We start from the raw sequence: 24,084 nt of genomic DNA, 5'->3' as shown, positions 1-24,084 counted from the left end.
CCGCCCAACTTCAGTGCCACCACCCATAATAGGAAGGACGGCAGGAAAGGGGGGGGAGTTGCCGTCTTCTATAAAAACTCCTTCAAATCAGAAACCATTTGTGCAGAAAGTATAGAGGGTGCGGACATCTTGGGGGTCAAGCTCTGCTCTGCCACCAATTGCCTGGCGATACTTATCGTCTATCGCCCTCCTGGAACTTCCTCAGCCTTTCTTGAGCCTTTTTTGGGACTGGTCCACGATCTTCGCACAAGGTATGAGGGGCTTGTGGTAATGGGAGATTTTAATCTCCATTGGGAGAAGTCCCCTAAAGATGCAATGTCTAAACAGCTAGATGAGGCTATGACCACGCTAGATCTAACCCAGATAGTGACAGGCTCGACACACAAGAAAGGTCACACACTGGATTTGATTTGGACCTCAGTCCCGGTGCTGAGCCCTGTCACTATCTCACCTTGCATATGGTCAGACCATCACCTGTTGCAGGGTAAATTAGCATTTGCAGAGCAAGGAGAAACCCCCACCGCCGAGTGGCGGGTGGTGAGAAGGTGGAACTCAATCAATATTGATACTCTATTATCTTCATTAGAGAAATCCTCCCACCTTAACAGACCAGCGGAGGATGACGTGGAGAGGGCCAGCCTCAAACTGTCACTAAAACTGAAAAATGCCATTGAGACAGTGGCACCTGCACGAAGGATAAAAATCCGGGATAAAGGAAAAGGGGCTCCCTGGTTTAATGATGACCTAAGACTACTGAAACGCTCCCTGCGCCAGAGCGAGCGAGCATGGCGAAAGGAGTATGATCCTAGTTCCCAAGCTTTGTACGAAAAAATCTCACCACCTATAAACAAGCGATTAGGACTAGGAAAGGTGCGTTTTACGAAAGCAGAATTGCGACAGCACCCAATCCCCAAAAAGAAATTTTCAAAGTCCTTACAGAACTGAGGAAAAAGAAGGAACAACCCCCTTCCTTCACGCAAGAAGACTGCCATAACTTCCAGTCATTTTTCACCACCAAGATATCTGCCCTACTAACAGAAATCGAGTCCACCCCTAGACTGGAATGTCCAGGAATTATTCCAATACCTACCCACACAGTCACCCAGCCCCTAACTTCACTACCCTTACTCACTAAAGAAACTTTGGAAAGAGTGATGAATCAAGTCAAATCAGGCTCACCGCCGACCCTTGCCCTCCGAGGGTCTTCAAACAAGCATGGCCAGGCCTGGAGGATGACATATTATCACTCTTAAACAGCTCCCTCACCTCCGGACAGGTTCCTTCTAACCTCAAGGAAGCCCGACTGATCCCTCTCCTAAAAAAGGCAGGGGCTGATACCAAGATCTTAAAAAACTACAGGCCCATTTCACAACTGCCTTTCTTAGCCAAAATACTGGAGCAGCACGGTATGTCTAGCCTCTCTCACCATCTTGAGATCAATTCCCTGCTGGAGCCCAACCAGGCCGGCTTTAGAGCCCACAATAGCACGGAATTGGTCATGCTTTCCGTGCTAGACGACCTGCGACTTAAAGCAGACAAAAAAGACCCGTGTGCCCTGGTGCTGCTTGACCTCTCCGCGGCATTTGATACGGTCAATCATGACCTACTTCTGTCGCGGATGTGGGACTTCGGTATCCAGGGCACAGCCCATGCCTGGCTGCCCTCGTTCCTTGGTGAACGGGTTCAAAGAGTACAACTGGATGATCTGATATCAGAGACAGCAAAGATCACTTGTGGAGTCCCACAAGGCTCGGCCCTGTCACCTTTGATGTTCAATGCATATCTGCAGCCCCTCATTTCATCACTGAATCAAATGGACTGCAGTATATACAATTACGCTGATGATACCCAGATCATCATTCAAATTGGTAACACTCCAACAGCAGATCAAAAATTGCAAAACATTTTAAAATTCACCGTCAATTGGATGACGGCAAACTCCTTAAAGATCAATCCTGATAAGACCGAGGTGCTTGCAATTACAACATCATATAGCCCTTGGAGTGACCTCTTATGGCCCACTGAATTAGGAAACCCCCCAGTACCAGCAGAATCAGTTAAAAGTCTCGGCATAGTCGTAGATGCCAACCTCACTATGTCAGCCCAGGTCTCAGCTGTAGTGGGCACCTGTGTGGGCCTAATGCGACAGTTACGCAAACTGTCGCCCATCCTGATGGTGGACACCCTCAGGAAAGCAGTATCAGCCCTAATCCTGGCACGGCTGGACTACGGCAACGTCATGTATGTCGGTACCCCGAAAAACCTAATGAACAGACTCCAGATCGTTATGAATGACGCGGCCAGGCTCATTTTTAACAAGCCCAGAAGGACCCATGCCACCCCCCTTCTTCGCAAACTCCATTGGCTGCCAATAAATCAACGGGCCAAGTTCAAGGGCCTATGCATTACGCATAAAGCCCTATATGGGCAAGCGCCTAAATACATCAAGGAACGTCTTGTCCCGTACGCCCCTTGCAGGAATCTACGGTCAGCAGAAGCCGCACTAATGGTCTGCCCACGATTTAAAATGTCCTCTATAGGAGGTCGCACGTTCTCCCACACAATCCCCAGTGCATGGAACAAACTACCTGAGAACCTGCGCAAGGAAACAAGTTTGATGCCTTTTAGGAAAAAGCTAAAAACCGTGCTATTCCAGGAGGCATGGGGTACCATCTAGCTTCCTCCTCTAAACAACGTTGTGTCCACCTGTATCCACCTCCCGCCAAGCGCTTAGAGACCCCTGGGTGATAAGGCGCTCTACAAATCAAAAATACAAATACAAATACAAAATAGTGGACCTAAATCAAGCGACAACTAAACACATAGCACCCCATGTGCAACTGTAGCAATGGAAACATCCAAACACGGGCAAAAATGAAAATCCCTCAATTTTAGTTGTACCCTCTAACAAAAGGGACGGGTGGGAGGGGACAAAAACTGCTACAGGTTGCCAGCGACCATGCTACCACGCTAAAATGATGGGCTAGTAACCAAAATCGAGTCCCAATATATGCCAGGTTATGTCATAGCCCAAAAGAAACCCAAACCCACTGTGCAGTCCCTTGGACCGCCCCACTTCCCTGAAGACCACTGGTGGCAGACCTTCCTCCGGTCGGCTGCTCCCCAAAACCCCATTGGGAAAGAGGGGGCAGTAGAGACCACTGACACCTGGGATGTGTGAAAAAGGCCGCTATATTGAAACAGGTGCATATTACAACATAATCTGGGCCTTTGCCTTACAAAACTATAGCCTCACTATACATCTTTACTCACCTACAATAAACTACCCCCACTCCTAAATTAACCCTTCCAGATAACATCTTCAAACTTGAATAAGATACTTGCATTAGAGCTGTTCAACTGAGAGTGGGACCTGTGAAAAACGTTCCCTTTACCTACCTCAACTATGCTTTGAACCTCATTGAACTTCCTACCTAACCTTTCATTTACTATATCGTCCAGGTGTGACCTTCCTATCCGTTCCCCTGCAGCCTGAACTGCTGCTGACAATCATGGCAATTTCTCAGCCCATAGCCACCCAAAGTAAGCAGTGTGGATACCCTCCTGACTCTGTCCTCCCAACCCCTCCCTCGCTGAAACCTGGCCTGCAACAAGCTAGGAGGGACATGTCCCATGTTACTCGACTCCATACACTTCAGCTAACAACAACTTCAACTGGAGCAGGTCAAGCTCCATTCCGATCAAGGACAAGTTTACTCCATCTCCTCTGAAAAATTCAATATCCTCATACCTCAAATCTGAATGTTTTATCCTGCCAATCCCATTGTCCCAGCAAAAAATCCTAATTTTTTTACTAAGTTTCTTCCTAGCTTTGGCTATTGCTGATGGTTTTGCTGCGCCATACTCTCCTCGGTATAAACTCCATCCACATGGTGTAGCAGCCTGCCCAGAGCTTGCAAGTCTGCTGAAGATCCTCTTTCATTGCTTTTATGAGCATTAACCCCTTTGGCACCACCTTATCGTTTTCCCCCCAAATGAATAATGAGCACATGTGGACATTTCCTGCCCACCAGCCGCTTGTTCATACACGGTGTAATCTCCTTCCAGTGCATGACGGCTTTTCCTACCCATGAGATAGAGTACAAGACTGGATTGAAACCCAAATTAATGTCATGAATGCTCGACCTAGCATGCCGCTCTGCCCACATAACGAACGAGTGGCCAACGATCCATATTTTCACTCCCGTCAGCAGTGGACCGGGAACAGAACCTGAAAAAGAAAGAAAGATGACAACCTGCCTGTTACTGATCCCCCAACTCCCGCCCCCCCAACATATGCCCAAAAGTAACCCGATTTCTATCTACCTAATTTTATTATGCATTGGGGACTCAAACTCCCTCTGCTAGCTTCCATCGCTGCCCTGATCCAAAAGGAATGGATTCCAAACTGCCTGGAAGTGAAGCCCAATGACTTCAGTGTCTTACGTAACACTGCTAACAGCTGAAAGGCTGTGACGGGCTTCCCATCACTGTGTTGGAAAACTTTCCCCCCTTCAACTGCCCCACCCGCACAGTCTCTGCTAAGCTTACTGGGCAAATGGCCACTATCAGGTAATATAACTAGAGAACTGCTTTTCCCATCTCCCACAAGTCTGTCTTAGACTTGTATGGCCACACCCATACCCCACATTCTAAGAAATACACTTTGTCCCAGCATAGGCCCCTATTACCCCTACCCCCAAAGAGCTCTAAAACCCGGAATGCCCCAAAGAACAATCAAGCCATGCTGGCTGAGAATAACTTTGTCTCCCGGACACTATTGCACACCATTGTGAGTGACTGAATCACCTTTGTCAGGATGTCCAACATTTCTTGTATTCCCACAGGGCCTGCCTCCCTTGCCCAACCCTCCAGGATTCTTTTCGTCAGCTCCCATGCCGAAGGGGCATAGCCCCACCAAAGGTTGCTCATTAAGGTTATTCTCGCTAATTTTCCTGAAATCATTACTCTGGACTGACCCTTCTCTATTGCACTACCTCTTCTATCCATTCTTCTACCCTTCCCACTCATGAGACCGCTTCCTAGCCCCTCCCTCCAGAAACTCCCTCCACGCCTTGAGGTATGCCTTCCTAGTAGAAAGAACTAAAGATCTTGCCAACAAGTGTAGCATCCTTGCTCTCCTACAGCCCATAGCTCCTGCAGCATGCGAGTCTTCTCCCGACCCGCCTCCATGGCCAGCTCATGGTACTTTTCCCACTGCAAATGAGACAAGCCATCAGCAATATCATTGTCCACACTGGGAATGTGTTCGGCTCTGAACGCAATTCCAAATTTCAGACAATGCAATACGAAGACTCGCAACAGCTGCTACAACTGCAAATCCCTTGCTCACTGTCTGTTGACCACTTGCACTACTGACATGTTGTCCGCACGAAAGAGCACTCTCTTGTAGGATAGCTGTGCCCCCATAGTATTACTAGAGGAAAGAACTCCAAAAAGGCAATACTACATCTACCCTCCCACCAGGTTGCAGGCCATTCCTCGGCGCACCAATGGCCTTGCCAATGAAGGCCGAAACAGAAAGCTCCCACTGCGTCAGAGAAAATATGTGCATCACAGTCCATGTCCACCAAAGATCTCAGGAGAATACTGTTAAAAAACTGCATGAAATCCCCACCCATGCGCAGGTCCTCCTTGACACCGGCTAACAACCTGACATGGTGGTGAGGTAGTGGTAACCCAGACAGAGACAAACCTTGCTGCCTACATAATGTTCTCCTCGGTCTCAACACCCTGCAGACGAAGTTCAAGTGTCCCAACAGCATGTGTATTTCTTTCACCGTCCCTTTCTTTTTACTCAACATTATATTCGATAGGGCCAGCAACTTGTGCTTCTTATCCTCCGGCAGCCGAGCCTCCCCTTCCACCGAATCAATCTTGATACTCACAAAAGTCAACACTGTCGTAGACCCCACTGTCTTCTCTGGGGCCAAAGGATCCCCAAAAGTCTGACATCAATATCTGAAAATTGTCCAGCGATCGCTAGGGGTCTCTAGATTTTACTGACCTCACAAAGAAGAAATCATCCAGGTAGTGTGTTATGTGGTGAACCCCCACTTGCCATGGGAATAGCCACTGCAGAAATGTGCTAAAATACTCAAACAGAGCACATGAAATGGAGAAACTCATCGGGAGTGTCTTGTCCACTAACCGTTGTCCCTCAAACTGAATGTCTAACAACTGAAAACTGGCAGGGTATACTGGGAGCAAACAGTAGGCTGGCTTGATGTCGCTTTTAGCTACAGCGCCCCCTGTCCGACCCATTCCACCAATGCTAAGGCCACGTCAACCGACAAGTTTGTCACTGTTACCTGCTCCATTGGGATAAAGTTGTTCACTGACTGGCCCTCAATCGGTACTGCCCTGGTTCTTTCCACTCTTGGCACTACTCCAATGTGGGATGCAATCTGCTGGTCCATGGGCCATGCATCAAACGGACCGGCCTTCCTCCCCTCGTGTATTTCTTTATGTAGTTTTTCCTGACCACCTGCAAATGTTCCGATTTAAGGTTGGGAGCTCAATGGCATTCTCTCAGGTCATCATACCCCAGCCTGAAACCCTCCTTGAAACCATGCAGTGTCATCAGTCAAGTAATGAAACGAAAGCTAAAATGCAAGTTTATCCAGATTAATGGGCATATAAGCAATTCCCACCTGATCCTTGTGCCTCCATACCTGACTTGAAGCCACTTGCCCGCTTGTCATGGTTCTCCTGCGCTGTGCCTTGCTGGCTACCACTATTAGCTTGTTGCTGCCCATATCCCGTGGTGGTACTAGTGCTTCATGCATCTAAGCTGGCGACCAGTGGGAGTCTGCCCGAGCACTTCGAGCATTCGTGCCGGAATTTGCAGAGGTCCCTTGTACACATGCCTTTGTTATAATCCCAGCCTGCCCCAATCTGTGCTCCATGGCTCTTGGTGTCACCTCCCACCCCGCCCCGTTGAGGTGCCCCTGAAAGGGCTTATACACTATTGGCAAACTTCTAACTGTGAATATGGTTCTGCCAAATTTTGCCAGGCCATTGTATGCTGCCATATGTCCGTATCTAGCTCTACCCATTGTGTCTCTGGGTCCACTGCTAACCAAACTTGGAATACCTCATTGTATAGGGCCAAAGCATATTCCCCAAAGTTAAGGCATGCCTTCCTAATAACATTTATGTATTTGAACATTGCTATAGCCCTCTCTGGGAACTTTTCACAGTAGACACTAGCGTATTTGAGGAAAGCCGCAGTCCAGTTTTCAATTGTCACCGTAACCTTTGGGCGCTAAGACAGTTCTAACTCCTCCTCCCTGGAGCCCTCTTTGGCCATGAGCTCCCTATGCAGTAGTTTTAACATCTCAACATGCTCCTCTCCCCAGATCTTCCCTAGTGTTGAATGTATGAGGTGTGGCCCAATGTCTTTGATGTCCCAGTGTATGGTAACTTCTTGAATTTCACTTCCTTACTGTCTTTTTGTCTCCTATTGTCTCCTATGTCCTGCTGGTCACCCTGTTGCCTTACCTCTTGTCCTAACCCTGCCTCCCCACTTTGTTCATCTGTTTTCTTTTCTGTTGGATCTTCCTTGTCCGTGCTCACCGGGTGGTCTTCTGTCCCAACGCCAGTGTCCAGCGCATAGGGTCCTTTCCCTAAGTGGGCCTCCTCGCTAGCATGGGGCTCAATGGATTCCACCCACACTGAGACCGTCTGCATGCAGGCCTCCCCACTGAACTGCCACTTGTGACCCTCTGTGTTTGCATGCACCTCCTGGTTTTTCTTCTTACTTAGTGCCAAAGTCAGTGCCCACTCAGGGGCCCCCTCATTTTGGTGCCATCTGTTGACTGTGTCTGTCTCGACCAGTCCCTTGCTGCTGGGCTCCTGTATCCTGCAACACACTAGGTGCACAAACATTAGACAACCTCCACTGCCCCCTCCTCCCACCATTGAGATTCAGTTTCCTCCCGCAGTCCCCCTTCTTCTAGGCTGTTCTCATCAAGTGTGGCTCAATGATTAGGGTCCACGACTAAAACACACTTGTGCCCTGTCTCTCCTTCCCTCCCTCTACCTCTCACCCCTTGTTGCTCTGTATTAGGTCACAACGAATTAATTTGATTCTAAGCCTGGCATCATTTTTAAAAAAACAGACCCATTGTGCATATAAACCAGACACAGCGGTCCAGAAAGCCCGATTAAAATAACGTTTTACCACAGTGGCAGGTAGATAGGACCACATAGCCATTGATGGGAGCTGGTTAAAAATTATATAAATACTGCAGATAAGTGACAGGTGCTTTATATGTTTTTGTATTTATAGATAGGAATGTGGATAAGTAAGATGCCCTGACGAGAGCACACGAAGGCAACTGTGTGTCTCGAAACGCGTCGGCACAGCGAGAGTTCCGCTGAGTTAAACTAAGAATAGGATTACTGATAACAAGAATATCATGGAGAATTAATTAAATACAAACAAGATATTAGAATATTGTGTAAACAAACGCAGATTGGCAGTGCAATTGATTTGTCTTGCTAAAAACATTTCTTGCGTTCCACATTGGATTATTGACAGTGATTGTGAATATTCTGTGTAATGATTTTTGAACTGATTCGTTTAATTGATTATGTGAATTTATTTTGTCTCACTGACTACCGTTATATGTAGGAAATAGTATGTTATTGTAAATGTTTGTTGGTAAAATTTTGTGTGCAAATCTGTGAAGAACAGTTGCCCCTTTTATTATATATGAATAAAATTGAAAGAATTTGGGTAAAATAAATAACCCAACCACCAGCAGAAAATAGTATGGTTCTTTCTCCTTTAAATGAATGGAGATGAAGTGACTTTGGAATCTAGGTTATTGTTGTTGTTGTACTCAATGATTAGAGCGGCAGACCCTGATGCAGAGGTCTAGCCCGGGACCAGGGTTCAATTCCCCGCCTCAGCGGGTCTTGGGCTCAAAATTCCACGGACCTGATAATTCTCGCCTCGGTGCCTATTCCAATCATGGAGTCCCACTCTGCAACTCTGGGCAATAGCTTGCTTAATCTCCACAATGGCCCCCACAGCGCTAAGGATGCCTGGCCTCCACCTTGGGGGTGCCCAGGAGTGGACACCTCACAGGGAAAGCCAGGATGAGTTCCACAGCGGTATTTGTACAAGCGCCTTGAGAACCTTGCGGGTGAGTAGTGCGCTATACAAGTATCAATTTACATATAATTTACATTTACATCATAATTCAGAATTACCTGCATGCAATCTAACCCGGGCTGGCCATGATCGCTGCTATCCCACCGACCCCTCGAGGGGATGTGATGCAATGTGACAATGTCTTTGTTATCACTATCCGGGTGGCTGTACTTTGCCCCCAACCTTCTTACCGCTGCAGGACGCATATTCCTGTGATCCAAGCTGGTGGAGTATGCTCTGAATCCTTTCAACCGCAGCAACGCTGGGGTCGTGCCGTACTCAAGTGTGGCAGTGATCTTGGGGTCCACTGCTGCATGCCAGATAGCCGCACTGGGCTTCGCTGAGTCTTCTACTCCCTTGTGCCCTGCATGGCCATAGACCCTGCCCCAGGACTTTACCACCCACAAACTGACCAGTGTCTCTAATCCCTTCCTGCCCTCAAAACTCCCCCCTCCTGCTCCTCCCCTTCGCTCCACTCCAGGCTGTCCAGTCCCCTGCCAGCTTAGTAAGGCCCACTACCTAGGACACCTCTCTCATTGCTCTACCCAGACCTCCCCAGTTGCCCCCAGTAATCCCCCTGCACATCATACCCTTGGCTCCCACCGCAGCTCTGTGTAACTGAGTCACTTCTCCATTCAATATCCTGCCTTTCCCCAAAACCTGAGCTCTAGGCCTGCTGAACCCTCCTGGCTCTCCATTACCCACAGCTATCCACTGGCTGTACACTTCACTAAAGTCTACCTCATGCCAAGGCTCCTCCTGCTGCCTCATGGCCCTTAACCGACCTATCTACTCCTCCAGCCCCCCTTCCCCGCTTCCTGCTCCATTACAACCCCTGCATCCCCCACCCTCCCTCTACCTCTGCACAAGGCTACACGCACATCGGCAGCGGCGCACTTGATTTGCCAAACGGTGAGGCCTCTCTTTCTTCTTGTGAGGCCTTGCGCTATTCCACTTGTTCAGTCCCGCCCCCTCGTCACGTCCCCTATGCCTCACTCATGGTTGAAGGGGCCTCACACTGCCTCAAGATAATCTGTGTACTGCAAGGCCTCCCCTTCCCCGCGTTAGGCCTCACTGACATCTAATTTCCCGCCTCTGCGGCACTGGTGACCGGGCCGAACCTGGCCTACATCAGCCCTCGGCCTGCTACCGCAGCCGGCCGTTTTACTTCCACAGGTTAGTGGGAGGACAGCTCTCGCGTACGAAGAGCGGTCCTCCCACTCACCTGTGTTTCAGAATTGGACGGCGGCCTGTGATCGGACGCGCAGGCCAACTCCACCGCGGCATCACCCCCAGCCGGTTTCCTCCTCTGCTGCGTAGACAATACTGGTGACCCTTCCCGCACAAGAGGTCAAGATGACCGGTTTCAACCAAGAGTCACACTGCCTTGGCCACCTGCTTGTTGCCTGCCAATACTATAAGGTAGGAGTCCAAGTTAAACGACCTGCCTTCTACCCTCACAAACCCGCTAAGGCCAAACGACAAAAAGTGCTACAGGCTGGCAGTCACCATGCTACCATGCTAAAATGGTGGCTGCAAACCAAAATGTAGCCCCTATGTATGTTGGGCTATGTAAGGGCCCAAAAGAAGCCCAAACCCACCATACAGTCCCTTGGACTGTACCACTTCCCCAAAGACTCCCAGGGACAGACCTCCCTCCGGTTGGCTGTCCCCCAAAAGCCCAATGTGCTGAAGCATATTTAAAAGGCAAAGATGCAAAACTTAAATATTTGAATAAGGGGATCATTATGTGGCTAAGAAAATAAGGACTAAAATATGGATACAGTAGTTTACTGCTGCAGACCACACACATTAGCCAAAGCACTTGAAGCGTTGGGTATTACAGACAAATTGAAAAGTAAAAATGATTTTCCTATATTCTTCCCAAAGCAATACAGTAATCTTGATCTCCACCATGCAACAAAGGAAGCAGCTAATTCAGGTAAAGAAGGAAATCAAGTGGGTGATGGGGAGAACCCCTTTTCAGAACAAGCACTGGCGAAGCCAGTAGGTCTTGCCTTGGAGGCCTACAGACCAATCCTTTTTGTCAATGCTGTGGTGACTCGGCAACAAAAATGGAAAAGGCATGATGACACGGCCACCAGCACTATGTGCATGCATACATTATCAACCATTTCCACCTCTATGGAATATTGTGAGTTCATTGTTTATTTGCCGATCCAAGATGGCAGACGCCAATTAGTACAGTAAATAAAAAACAAAATAGTTGTTTGAAATGGCATCTGCAATGCCATTCAAAGGAGAAAAAAATTACTCACAAAGTAATACAGACCGTGAGGGGCTCACAGAGCAACAGATGAGTGGGAGAGGGGGAGGCACCTTGGAGTAGGTATTGGAAAACAGAGCATAAGAGGCACTTGAGGCTGGGCCAGGGAAGGCCCAATATTTTATAAAAACCAAGGTTGGGGAGGGGAAAGCAGTGGACACGCTTATGGGGGGGAGGGAGCCACACGGAGTATGCAGGGGTGAGTGTTTAGGGAAGGATCGCAGCATATGAGTGAGAGAGATGGAAGACACATGCACTCTCATGGAGTTCTGAAAGAAAATGGAGTGCTGACCGAGAAAGAAAAAAGTATTTCTTAAATGTGAGCAATGGAAGGAAACAAGTCAGCCAATCCAACGAGGCCATGCTCCAGGACAGAAACAAACACAAGAGCAAGGCAAGACATTGAATAAGAAGAAATCAATGATAGTGACAATAATGCCAACAAATGGTAAGCAATGGGCGGATCTATAAGCCCACTGTAATGTTTTGGTATGGTGCACAAAAGTATTTGCCTACAGAGATCTAAAAGCTGTCTAGAACTGACACATAGACATAGCACATACCCTGATGTCAGAGATTCCTAATGTTGCTGTGTAATCTTCTTAGTAGCATTACAACATAATACTCATGTTTCAACACGATTACTGCTTCTTTTATCCTAATTGTTTTTTTGTTTCTGAAGTTTTTCCAGATTTACTTAGCACCATCCCAGCAAGTCTCCACATCAGTATCATTCTATTCTCTGCAACACTCATCGTGTTTGCATTAGTAGGAACAGGATTTTTCATGTTTAATGCATTTGGCCATCCGTACGAAACTATTCATGGTCCACTTGGGCTGTACTTCTGGAGCTTCTTATCGTGTGAGTATAATCCTCTTTTCAGTTGTATATTGCCAGCTGTGTATATTATCTTGTTTTTCATCCAATAGACTAGAATAACAATACTTACATAGCCATTTTTAGAACTTTTTTCCTATCCATCCACTAGTCCACTTGTTTGATTTATAGCCCTTAAAAACAACCCAAGAAAGTTAGAGGAATTAATCATTGATGACGTGTTGCAGTTAGATCAGAAATTTGAGAAGAGATAAGAATAGTTCCATTTGTTTAGACTGGTTTTCTGTTAACTAATTGTATATGTCAAATGGGTTTTAGATTGCAGTATGCAATAAAATGAAGTGCCTGTGCTGGTGGGCAATTCTTTCCATTGACAATGCTTTTTCTTACCATTCTCTAACGTTTTAATACTTTTTACTTTTAATACACGCTTCTGTGTTTAAACTATGTCTATAGGGTACAGTAATTCAAATACTTTAAGTAATTCAGTACTATAAAGAGGACTTTTCCTTTACACCAACAAGAATCATATTGTCCTGTAATATGTGTTAAAGCAATAAAGAGATTGTATTAGTATTCCAACTACACCTCGCTCTAGGCATGACACATATTGTTCTATTGAAATTATATTTGCGGGCTATGTTTTTAACTTTAAAATTGTATTTGAAGCATCTGCCACCATGTTTAAGTAGTGGTATATATTCTTTCTTTTTTTCTTTTGTGTCATACACTTGCAGTAAGAAATAATAAAAATGCATCTACTGTACCAGTTTGCCTAGGCCAGACCTATTTAATTTGCCACCAAATGTCTTCCTTATTTTTCTGGTTACAACTTCACAGGTGGTATCTGTCCCACCTCTGACCCATTGGCATGCTAGCTTGCAACCCCCCCCCCCCGATTTGTGTACTAATTCACTCATTGGTCTACAACTAGGGAATGATTAATATTTCGTCTACATAGCTGGCTGCATCTCGGCCTTGTCTTAGTAGCTCAGGTATTAGTATTAACCCCGTCTAGGTAATATGGCCCCCTTAAAGCATGACATCTGGCAAGCTATAATGGGTTCAGTAGACCTATTCAATGGGCCACTTATCCATTGGAGACCTGAGGAAATTGAAAGGGTGGGAGAAATGGCTTGTTGTGGTCTCTGCAGCACCTTTCAAGTCAGCTTCCATACTTCAAGTTCAAGGTTACTGGCTGCCAGGATTGCGCTGGTTTGTATACTAGTATAATATTCAGCAATGCAGGTAACGATAGGTATGAATTATGTTCTTCAAAAACTTTTGAAAGAAATTAGATCCCTGGTTGGCAGGAATATAAGCCCTGGTCAAGCAGTAACCACAGTCATCGTCAGGGTAAGGCACAAGTACATCCTAAATTAACTTGTGCTCACTCTTTGGGAGCTTGGCACAAAGCTGTCATTCTTAACTTGGAGGCAATGTGTAGAACTTGAGATATTGAGTTTTAAAGTTTAAAGTGAATGATATTGCCAAAAAGCATTATTGAGGGATAGCTGGTCGAGCTGTAAAGGGACAAAGTCAAAAGTTCAGGCCGACAGCGGTGGAGCACAGGCCAGGTAGGTCAGATGAACCAAAGTACCTTAAATCCTCATTCTGTAGTGGTGTTTGTATCTCGGTCAAAGATGTGTTGCGCAACAGAGGCAAAGCATTGGTTCTGAGATGCCACAAGGCTTTGGTGAAGTGTCCTGATGCGTCGATGTTGAGAATCCTGTTGATGCGTTAGTTCTGCTTGAAGATGCACCACTAAATCAAGAAGATGCACCGCTTCTACTTGGGGATGCGTTGCTCAGCAGAGGCAATGCGTCAGCTATTCTCAGGGATGTGTTGTTCAGCAGGGGATGCATTGGTTCCACTGGAGAACCACCTTAGGCTTCTAAGGCTCCAGGACTGGGGTGGCACCACTTGGCAGGGCAGAATCACAGATTGCAGAGTTCAATCATAGAACCATTGTGGTTGGAAGTCTTTTGTCTCCCTGAGACTTCAGATAAGGAGTCCAACCAGCTAGCCCTTGGAGTCACTCTGGGTTCAAGTGATGCATGTCCAGTCTCTTCACCCAGGCAAGAGGGCAGCAGGCAGCATATCAGCAAGGCAGGAGTTCAGCAAAACATAGGTTCAACAGAGTGGCAGTCCTTTCAGCAGCACAACACTCCTTCAAGACGGCTGTAATGCCAGAAACCGGTCCCCGGAAGCTTGTTTCCTTTCCAGTAAAGAATTGGCTTGGTAGTTTGGTCTGCCCTGTTCCCATGATGCACTGGGCCAGGGTCAGACTAATTTGCATGTGGCCAGGTTCTGAGCTGGGATGGTGCAGTGAGCTAAAAAACGGTGATGGATCAAGCCCTGATCTATTGACTGGGTAGGAGTGTTCTGCTTAATTCAGACACTCTGTCCATCACCACCCCCTTTATGAATCGTTTTGGCCACCACAAGTGTGGAAGGGTATGCTCAGATGTGAGTCCCTTGCTCACTGCACCATCAGAATTCAAGCAAGCCGGGCCGAAGACGGCTGTAATGCCAGAAACCGGTCCCCGGAAGCTTGTTTCCTTTCCAGTAAAGAATTGGCTTGGTAGTTTGGTCTGCCCTGTTCCCATGATGCACTGGGCCAGGGTCAGACTAATTTGCATGTGGCCAGGTTCTGAGCTGGGATGGTGCAGTGAGCTAAAAAACGGTGATGGATCAAGCCCTGATCTTTTGACTGGGTAGGAGTGTTCTGCTTAATTCAGACACTCTGTCCATCACCACCCCCTTTATGAATCGTTTTGGCCACCACAAGTGTGGAAGGGTATGCTCAGATGTGAGTCCCTTGCTCACTGCACCATCAGGATTCAAGCAAGCCGGGCCGAAGACGGCTGTAATGCCAGAAACCGGTCCCCGGAAGCTTGTTTCCTTTCCAGTAAAGAATTGGCTTGGTAGTTTGGTCTGCCCTGTTCCCATGATCAACTGGGCCAGGGTCAGACTAATTTGCATGTGGCCAGGTTCTGAGCTGGGATGGTGCAGTGAGCTAAAAAACGGCGATGGATCAAGCCCTGATCTTTTGACTGGGTAGGAGTGTTCTGATTAATTCAGACACTCTGTCCATCACCACCCCCTTTATGAATCGTTTTGGCCACCACAAGTGTGGAAGGGTATGCTCAGATGTCAGTCCCTTGCTCACTGCACCATCAGGATTCAAGCAAGCCGGGCCGAAGACGGCTGTAATGCCAGAAACCGGTCCCCGGAAGCTTGTTTCCTTTCCAGTAAAGAATTGGCTTGGTAGTTTGGTCTGCCCTGTTCCCATGATGCACTGGGCCAGGGTCAGACTAATTTGCATGTGGCCAGGTTCTGAGCTGGGATGGTGCAGTGAGCTAAAAAACGGTGATGGATCAAGCCCTGATCTTTTGACTGGGTAGGAGTGTTCTGCTTATTTCAGACACTCTGTCCATCACCACCCCTTTATGAATCTTTTCCAGGCTGCAGCACAAGCTGCAATGGAAAAAGCATTTTCCGACTGCATACACAGCAGTCACATCATAATTGGGCAGGTGGAACTGCCGACTAAATGTCGGGCCGTTCCATTCCCGCGGCGATGGCAGTCAGATGCTCGTCAACCGCAATCGTAATCAGGACCTGAGTATCTATAATGATCTTTCACGGAAATGAATCCAGGCATCTTGGTAAATTGACATGATCAGTATGAATGTCAATGTGCTTTAGAAACAGTTTGTTGTCTCAGTATTTGTCATACCTTCCTCATGGGCGGCAACAGCAGCTGCTGTGAAGCAAAAGTGGCAGGGCAGCACAAGGGGAAGTTGGGGGCAATGCAGGGGGAGAAAAATACAAAGAAATACAATATATAAGCACTTACCTGCCGGCTGCTACCTTGGTGCTCTTTTGCATCTCTCCTTTCGACTCCCAGTAGTCAATGCAAGGCTGTCAGTCCCCTACACCAATCCAGACCCTGCTCTCATGCTGGTGATACTATTTACCAGTATGAGAGTTGCTCTGTGATTGGCCTGAGCTGGCTGGTTTGACACTCAGTTAGGGCCTGAGAGCTTGTGCTTGGTCTCCTCCCGGCTGTTCAGCACAGCTCAGATGGCAAGATCTAAGTGTGCATGTCGTTTGGTCATCCTAAGACGGCCAGCCAAACTGACATGCACCCTTGCAGCAGTGCCCACAACCCCTCCCCCTACTGCTGTCCATAAGGATTGCCCAGCCAAGCCCTGCCCTTGACTCAACTCAGCAAGAACAAATAAAATAATAATAAACTGTGATATAATTTTCTTTTTCATGTTTTCACTGCTGTCAGAGAGCAGTGGGGAAAGGCTCTTACGCCCTAACAGAGGAGCCACCGCTATTGGGAGGAACCCAACATGTTAGTCAAATATAAAATAATGGTGAGGCCTAAGTGCCCAATTCCTCCTCATCCACCTGCCCTGATCCAGTTCCCACTAGTGATATGTAATCACCATCCTGCAGAACCTGTTCCCTACCTGACATAAATTAGTTCCTCCAACATGACTGCTATTACCTAGCCACCCTTAAAAAAGGGAGGAACCACTACGTCATGACCTGTTCTTCTCTTTCCTCACCCTGATACACCGGTTAACGTGAGTAAGTGTGGAATATATTTGTTAATGTAATTATGTTTTGTTTTTTACTGTTGTGGGATTCACTATAATAATCTGCTTGTCAGTTGTACATCCTTACTATTTGCTGTAGCAGGTGAGGAGGTTGGGAGTCATATTTCCGCTCATACAGGACGTGCTTTAGCACTCCTGGTGGAGAGCAGTTGGGTTATTTAAACCCTTTTTCTTGTGATTCCAGTTTCTTTTCCTGGCTAGTAGTCATATGGTAAGCCTTTAGCACCAAGCACTATTTTGAGCAAATTTGTCTCTCAGGAAACAGGTGCCCAATCCAAGATTGTGTGTTGAGGGCCACCTTCTCACGGGAGCTGTCACAAGAGTTTGGTTGCTTAGAAACCAGCCACTACAGGAAGTATCTGCTGTTTTTAGTCACGACGCATGATTCTGTGAAAGCTCTACCTCTCTGGATTCTACTCCCGAAGAAGATGACTTTTTGTTGCAATGTTAGAGAATGGAGCCAGAGTCAATGCATTTGCATGGGTCTACCAGATGAATGCTGGAGCATGAGTGAAAGGAAGTTGATAAGACTGTATTTTTGACAGTTTTGAAAAGCATTAACCAGTAGACAAGTTCTCTGAGGAATTTCCAGTGGTTGTCAAGGTAGACAACCTAATGGCACGTCTTACATCACAGAGCAATGAGATTCCAAAGGATGCCTCACTTCAGGATTCTGTTGACAAAAATGTGGATTGTGCAGTGAAGCGATCAAATGCTGCTTCTAATTGTTCTATTAGAGCAAACATGTACACAGCAAATATGGTACAGTTACCATTAAAAGGTTTTTAGGCCTTGGCAGATTGTATGACGGAGGGCCAAGACTGTTCATCCCTCCTTAGCATCAAGGAACAACAATAATTGTTTTTCTCTGACTTATTGTTCAATGTCTTGTGTGCTTATGCAGTGGCTTCAGAAGTGGCAACTTCTGCCCGCCCTCACCTCCAGATGAGGTCATGGAAGGCTACCGCATGGAAAAAGCATTTCTTGTGGAAGTTGCCCTTCACTTGGAGGATATGATAAAGAAAACAGTGGAAACAGGAAGGTGGTGACCCTGGTTAAGATTTTTTCCAGAGGTAAAGATATTAAATACAGAAGAGCCATTCTGACTAGAGGTGTGAATGGGTCATCACAGAGTGTGCTTTCAAGGGAGCGGTCAGGGCTGGAAGATTCTGAATTCAGAAAAACTTTGGGGACAATCTGCTTCCAACACACAGCGCCTGTCTTTCAATGGAAGATATTGGTTAGGGGGGTTCTTTACTTTCATGGCAAATGGAAAATTCGATCCTAGATCAGTGGGCAGTCAGGATGGGAATGGAAGGTTACAGCCTGGAATTTCCTGACCTCCCGCCTTCCTACTTCAGACCAGCTCCTCTGTCAGGCAATTCCCAATGTAAACAAGCACTTTTGGCGATAGTTCAAAAGCTCCTCCTCAAGGCTGCAATTGTTCCAGTTCCTCCTCAGAAGCAGTGCCTTGGATATTGTTCAATTCTCTTTTCAGTCCACAAAATGTCAGGCGTCTTCCAGCGAGTACTAGATCACTATATCATCATGTTCCACTCCTTCCACCATTTCAGTAGTTTATACAATTCTCAGTCGGAGATCAGCACCAACAGTTCTTAACTTTTGGATTGACATGCCCCAAGAGTTTTTCAAAAGTTCTTGTGGGTATTGTACATAGTTGAGGTATTCCGTTGCGTCCTTATGTTGGTGAGTAGTTAATTGCCTCCTCTTCTTTCCTTAAAGCAGATTAAGATGTCAAAGAAGTGTGTGGTCTCCTTCGGGATTTTGTATTCCGCCTACATTTCCAGAATCCCACCTCTATCCAACAAAGGTACTGCAGTTCATTGTTGCTGTACTCTACATGGATGTAAGAAGAGATGTTTCTCTCCATAAGGAGGGAGTAAAATATGTTTTTCATTTATCACAGCTTTCAAAAAGGTGTCCAGCTTCAGCAAAGTAGTGGCTTAGGAGTCAAGGGGCAATTAATTCGGCCCTGGCTGTTTTCCCTTAGAGCAGACTCCACCTATATCCTTTGGTTTGTATTATCTACTAATGGCTCATTGGGACCCTCTATCGCAGAATTATGAGAATTCAGTAACACAGCAAATAACAACAGATCTGCAATGGATGCTCTCTCTGTCCAGTTGGTGGAGGGAATACCAACTGAATCAGCCCCCTCTAGTAATCATTGGTACAGATACCAGCCAGACGGGATGGGGGGCGGTGCAGGAAACAGCAACAGCTCAGGGCATGTGGAGCTTGCAGGAGTCCCATTTCTCTTCCTATCCTAGGGAGTTAGTGGCAGTGAGGGCAGCCCTGATATTCATCCTCGCTATGATCACGAACTCACCAGTGCGCATTCATACAGAGAACCAGGTGGTCAGAGCCTACTAAAATGGGCAGAGAGGGGTAATTATCTCTCTCTTTCTCCTCACCTATGAGAGCTGATCATGGTCAGACAACATCTCAACTCCTTAAGGGCATTCTACCTTCTGAGGAAAGAGAATGGGCCTGCTAACCAGCACATCAAGAGGTTTCCTTCCTTGATTCCCCGTTGCCTAGCTTCTTGGCTTTTCAGGAAATGTCTCAAAGGTTCTGTCACCCCTGGAGGGACCTGTTTGCCATGGAGGCCAATGCCAGTCTCCCTCACTTCTGCTCCCGGATTCCTTCTCTGACAGCTTGGGTATTGGATGCTTTTTCGATAACTTTGCCTTGAGATATTCTTTATTACTGTCAGGGTTCACGGGAGGTTTCCTCCACGTGACCCTTCTGTGACCATTGTCTCTGCCCCTCAAATCTACCGGCCAAGCTTGGGACACCACCATGCCCTTGGTTGGCGAGCATGCTGGCGGCGCTGGATTTCCAACATGGCCGCCAGCATGCCTACTGTTTAGCGGTCTAGACTTCCCCTGGTATCCTGGGTTTGGTGAAGCGCGCATCAATGTTCTATGGTGCACTTCACCAAGGATATCGACCTGTTCGGGTGCTTACCTGACCTCCGTCGTTTAAATTTAGTCAGGGTAGTTTTGTGGGTACTCCCGGCGGTTCCTCATATCCTCCTAGTCCAGGGTCAGTGTTTCCCTAGGCGCTTGCTCCTAATTTCAGTCATAGCCGAGTTCTGCACATGACAATTAGGAGTAGTGTTCTTCTAGTTGTTTTCTGAGGAGTAAGAGTGTGGGCATGTCCTGTCCTTAATGCCACACCGTCTTGTGTAGGGTTTGAAGGTTGCACTTTTGACAAGACAAGAGTTTGTGTACTAAAGAGTCCGTTGAATGCAGGTGCGTAATTTCCTTCACGCTGCATGTAGCCTTAGACTTGTGTATAGTTAAAAAAAAGAAGAGAAAAATAAACTGGCAAAGGCATAAAATGTAAATAGTTACGAAACTCAGTCCACAATAGTATTGTAGAGCTTTAGTTCTTAATAAGGGAAAAACATTAGAGTTTCATCTCAGACAAGGATATTCGAAACATTAAATATTGAAAACAAGAAGACTCAAGCATACAGTAGGTTAACCAAATATTGTATAGAAATAAATCAATAGTCTTTTACACAGTAATTCTAGTCAAGTATTATACTTACCTTATGTTTCTTCATATTAAGTACTGCATTAAGAAGGCATACATGCATCTCCTGCAAGAGTGAGAGAGAGTCAAGTCAATTCCTTCTACAGTTAGCAAACCAAAAGCTACTAGAGAAGTCAATAGAAGAGGGGCTTAACTCCAAGGTTGTTCTGTTAAGTCAAGATACCTTTATTTACTATGATATAAGTTGAATAAAGAAGTGGTATTTAGAAATGTACTTCATTACAGCTTAATAAGAGGAAAAAAGAAGATGAAGCAGAACAGGCAGAGCAAGCACTGAGCTGTCTCTTCTCTGTCCCAATTCCCTTTCTCCCTTGGTACTTACCTGTGAAAGATTATTAACAACCTAACAGGGGTGTTCTAAGAGGGGTATTGGGAACTAGATGTCATTCTGCTCCTGTGTTGTCATGGTTACTGGAGACTAGTCCTGACAATTGCTTCCCGTCTTTTCCTATAATTCCACAGTTCTTGCAGAAGACTCAGAAAGATCACACCAGGGTCTTGCTGGGGGTACCGGGAGGGTCAAGGTTGCCATGGTTTCCTCTCCTCATTCAGTTGGCCATATCCCCACACTGAATGTTTACTCTTCATTCCTCCCCTTTAATTTAGCTGAGTCTATCTCAGGAGTCTCTCACGCTCCTGAATATGGGAGTTTGGCTACTGAACGGGTAATTTTCCTGGCACAGGGGTGTTCAAGGAAAGTGGCAGATTCCATTTAACTTCATTTCTAAACGTCCAGCCACTTGTAAGGTGTGTAGTCGCCATTGGCACAACTTCGAGCACTGGTGTGTCAGTCAGTTAAAAATCTTTATTCGGCTGGCTATCAGCCATAAAAGAATGCATCAAAAGACATTTGAAACACGTTAAAACGAGTGATAGAGACAGTAAGTAATGTGTCTCAAAACAATAATGATTTCACTATCAGAATATCAAAGTTATATTCAACAGTTTAGCACAAGGTAGCACTGTGGGTGAGGGACAGTGTATAAATAAATTCATAACAATCCCCAGTCCCAGTGAACAATAAGGCCCAGAAATGATTCATTAAAAGAAATAAAATCATTTTCCAACAATATCAAATAGACGAACAACCGAAGAAATATATCTATAAATCATTAAACAGGTAAATTCATCTTTTAAAAGCTAAAGATGATATAATGCTGCCCGACACTTCCTGATATGTAAATTCTTTAAAAGGGGGTAATAATGTGCATGCCTTTGCTTGATATAGAGTTGACAAAAAAACATAGAGTGTAATGTGCACTGAGTGCACTTAGAATTACATGGCACAGATCCAGTTTGGCATCGCAGTAGACTTTGTGGGGATAAGAAACCAAAAAATGCCAAATGACAAACCTGAATCTAACAAGGTAGAACAATTCAGTGTGACTGAAATAAAAGTAAAGATAGGGCTCAAGCATAAAGAACAAGCTTGAAGCAAGTGTTCTAAGAAACTCTATTGTGCCATCTCTAAATGTCCTCTAGTTGCATATAGGCAAGTTAGAAAGTCCCTTTTCAATTTCGCTTTTGGGATCTTAGCAATGCTAGCTGGATTGTGAAAATAGTCCGCCAGCCCCAGGAACTCTAACTGATTTTTTATAGAACATCTTTGTCATGTAATCCAGTTTAAAACAGTCTGAAATATTTGCACGATATAGGGATGGTTCTTCCTTTGCCCAGATGGAGTGCCACAATAGAATCGTGCTAATTGTATACAGAAGGAAAAAGGAATCAAGCCAAGTTCGCTATGACAGACAGTAGAAGGGTGACTATTGGGGAATGTCAACAGGCGTCTCATAAAAATATTCTCGGCTCTTTGTAGTCACACTGGGTTACAAAAAACCCATACTCCAGCCCCATACAGAATAACGGAAGAGGAGTGAGCCTTATAGATGTTAATAATTGCATTAATCAGTCTTGAGCCCAACTTTTTGTGAATCTAAAAACCGCCTCCAGGTTTTAGTTAAAACTGCTAATCCTTGTATCAACTAGGTGGTGCCAGGTGCTTTTTTGATCAAAAAGGATTCCCAGATGAGAAAAAGGGGGACGTAGGACAGCTTTCCATTTTTTATATAACAAGATTTTTAAATGGTGGGGATTTACCCACCACCATAGTATAAGATTTCCTTACAGTAGTCTTTAGGCCAAGTTCATTCATAAAATCATTAAACCTGGTCAAAAGCTTCTGCAAGCCCATGCTGGTGCTAGACATTAAAACACAGTCGTCTGCGTAGAGTAATGCCAGGAGATTTCAGGTGCCTATCTTGGGGGCATCCACATTCCCATGATTATTGTAGCTTTCTAATTCATTGATGGTGTGTTTCTAAGAATCGGATCACTAACACAATATTGAAGTAAACAATATCATTTGACACAAATATTGTGTCAAAAATACTGTTCACCAAAATATCGTATTCCTATACTTATAGTGGTAAGTATACAAATATAGGAAATAAAATATCGATTCACACTTGTATTGTGCAAAAACATACACAAATATTGTTTTTTAATATATATATATAAATATAGTTGAAAGTAAATCTTAAATAATTTAATATATAACTTTTATATAATGTAAAATAAATAAAGGCTGCTACTATTCAATATTATATATAAATATATAATTATATAGATGGAGACACATCTCAATATATTTGTGTGTGTTTGAATGTGTGCGTATGTATGTATATGTTATTTTATGTTATGTTATGTTATGTTATTACAGTTTATAAAGCTCCATGGTTACTCCATTACGGAGTGTCCCCGCACTGAATTCCATTCAGAGGCTGAGATCATGAAGAGCATAAAGGATAGAGCTAATCTAATGTAGCGAAATGTTTCCTAAACAACCAAGTTATGAGTTGCTTCCTGAAAGCTGCTTCTAATGGCTCCTGTCTGAGGTAAACAGGTAGAGAGTTCCAACTCATTGCTGCAAAAAGTACCTAAAAGAGGTACCGCCAAAAAATTTCTTATTGAATTTGAAAATGCAGACCAGTCCTGTTCCAGGCTGCCCATGGGGTGGTAGGAGTGTATCATGGGACGAAGATATTTTGGGCCCTTACCCTGTAGTATCCTGTGGACATAGCATAGGGATTTAAAGGAGATCCTCTCCTCAACCGTGAGCCAATGTAGAGTCTCCAAAGCGCTATCAGTTGGGACGAGTCTTGGGATGTTTAAGAGCATCAGAGAAGCTGTTTTTTGAACGCGCTGGAGCATATGTGTGCTCCGCTTTGGTGCCCCCAGATAGAGGACATTGCAAAAGTCCAACCTGGATATTACAATCGCCTGTACCACTGTTTTCCTTGCATCGTCCGGGATGAGTCCTAAGATTTTTTTCAACATTTTTAAAATCTCTAAACCTGTAAGAGCTGTAATCTGTGCAGAGAAAAATAGGGTTGAGTCAAAACAGACTCCCAGATTTTTAACTTTCTGACTCGGGGAATGTGGAGATCCCAAAGCCTGGGCCACCATCTTCATGACCAGATGGAGGGTTGTTTTCCTACCACTATGATGTCTGTTTTGCTGGCATTAGGCCTAAGGCAGCTATGTTCCATCC

General features: G+C 45.6%; 1 protein-coding gene across 1 annotated transcript in view; it reads left to right on the top strand.

Moving 5' to 3' along the window:
* The window catches only part of CLRN1 (clarin 1), a 141,473-nt gene that overhangs the window by 105,279 nt on the left and 12,110 nt on the right, over nucleotides 1–24,084 (top strand). The window contains exon 2 of the mRNA XM_078666494.1: nucleotides 12,154–12,333. Within this exon, the coding sequence (XP_078522620.1) occupies nucleotides 12,154–12,333 (180 nt within the window). The remainder of the gene's footprint in view (nucleotides 1–12,153; nucleotides 12,334–24,084) is intronic.

The sequence above is a fragment of the Lissotriton helveticus genome, chromosome 11 (genome assembly GCF_964261635.1).
Source record: "Lissotriton helveticus chromosome 11, aLisHel1.1, whole genome shotgun sequence".
NCBI lineage: Eukaryota > Metazoa > Chordata > Amphibia > Caudata > Salamandridae > Lissotriton > Lissotriton helveticus.
Note: the sequence above shows the minus strand (reverse complement) of the source record. Positions and strands in the feature narration are given on the sequence as shown.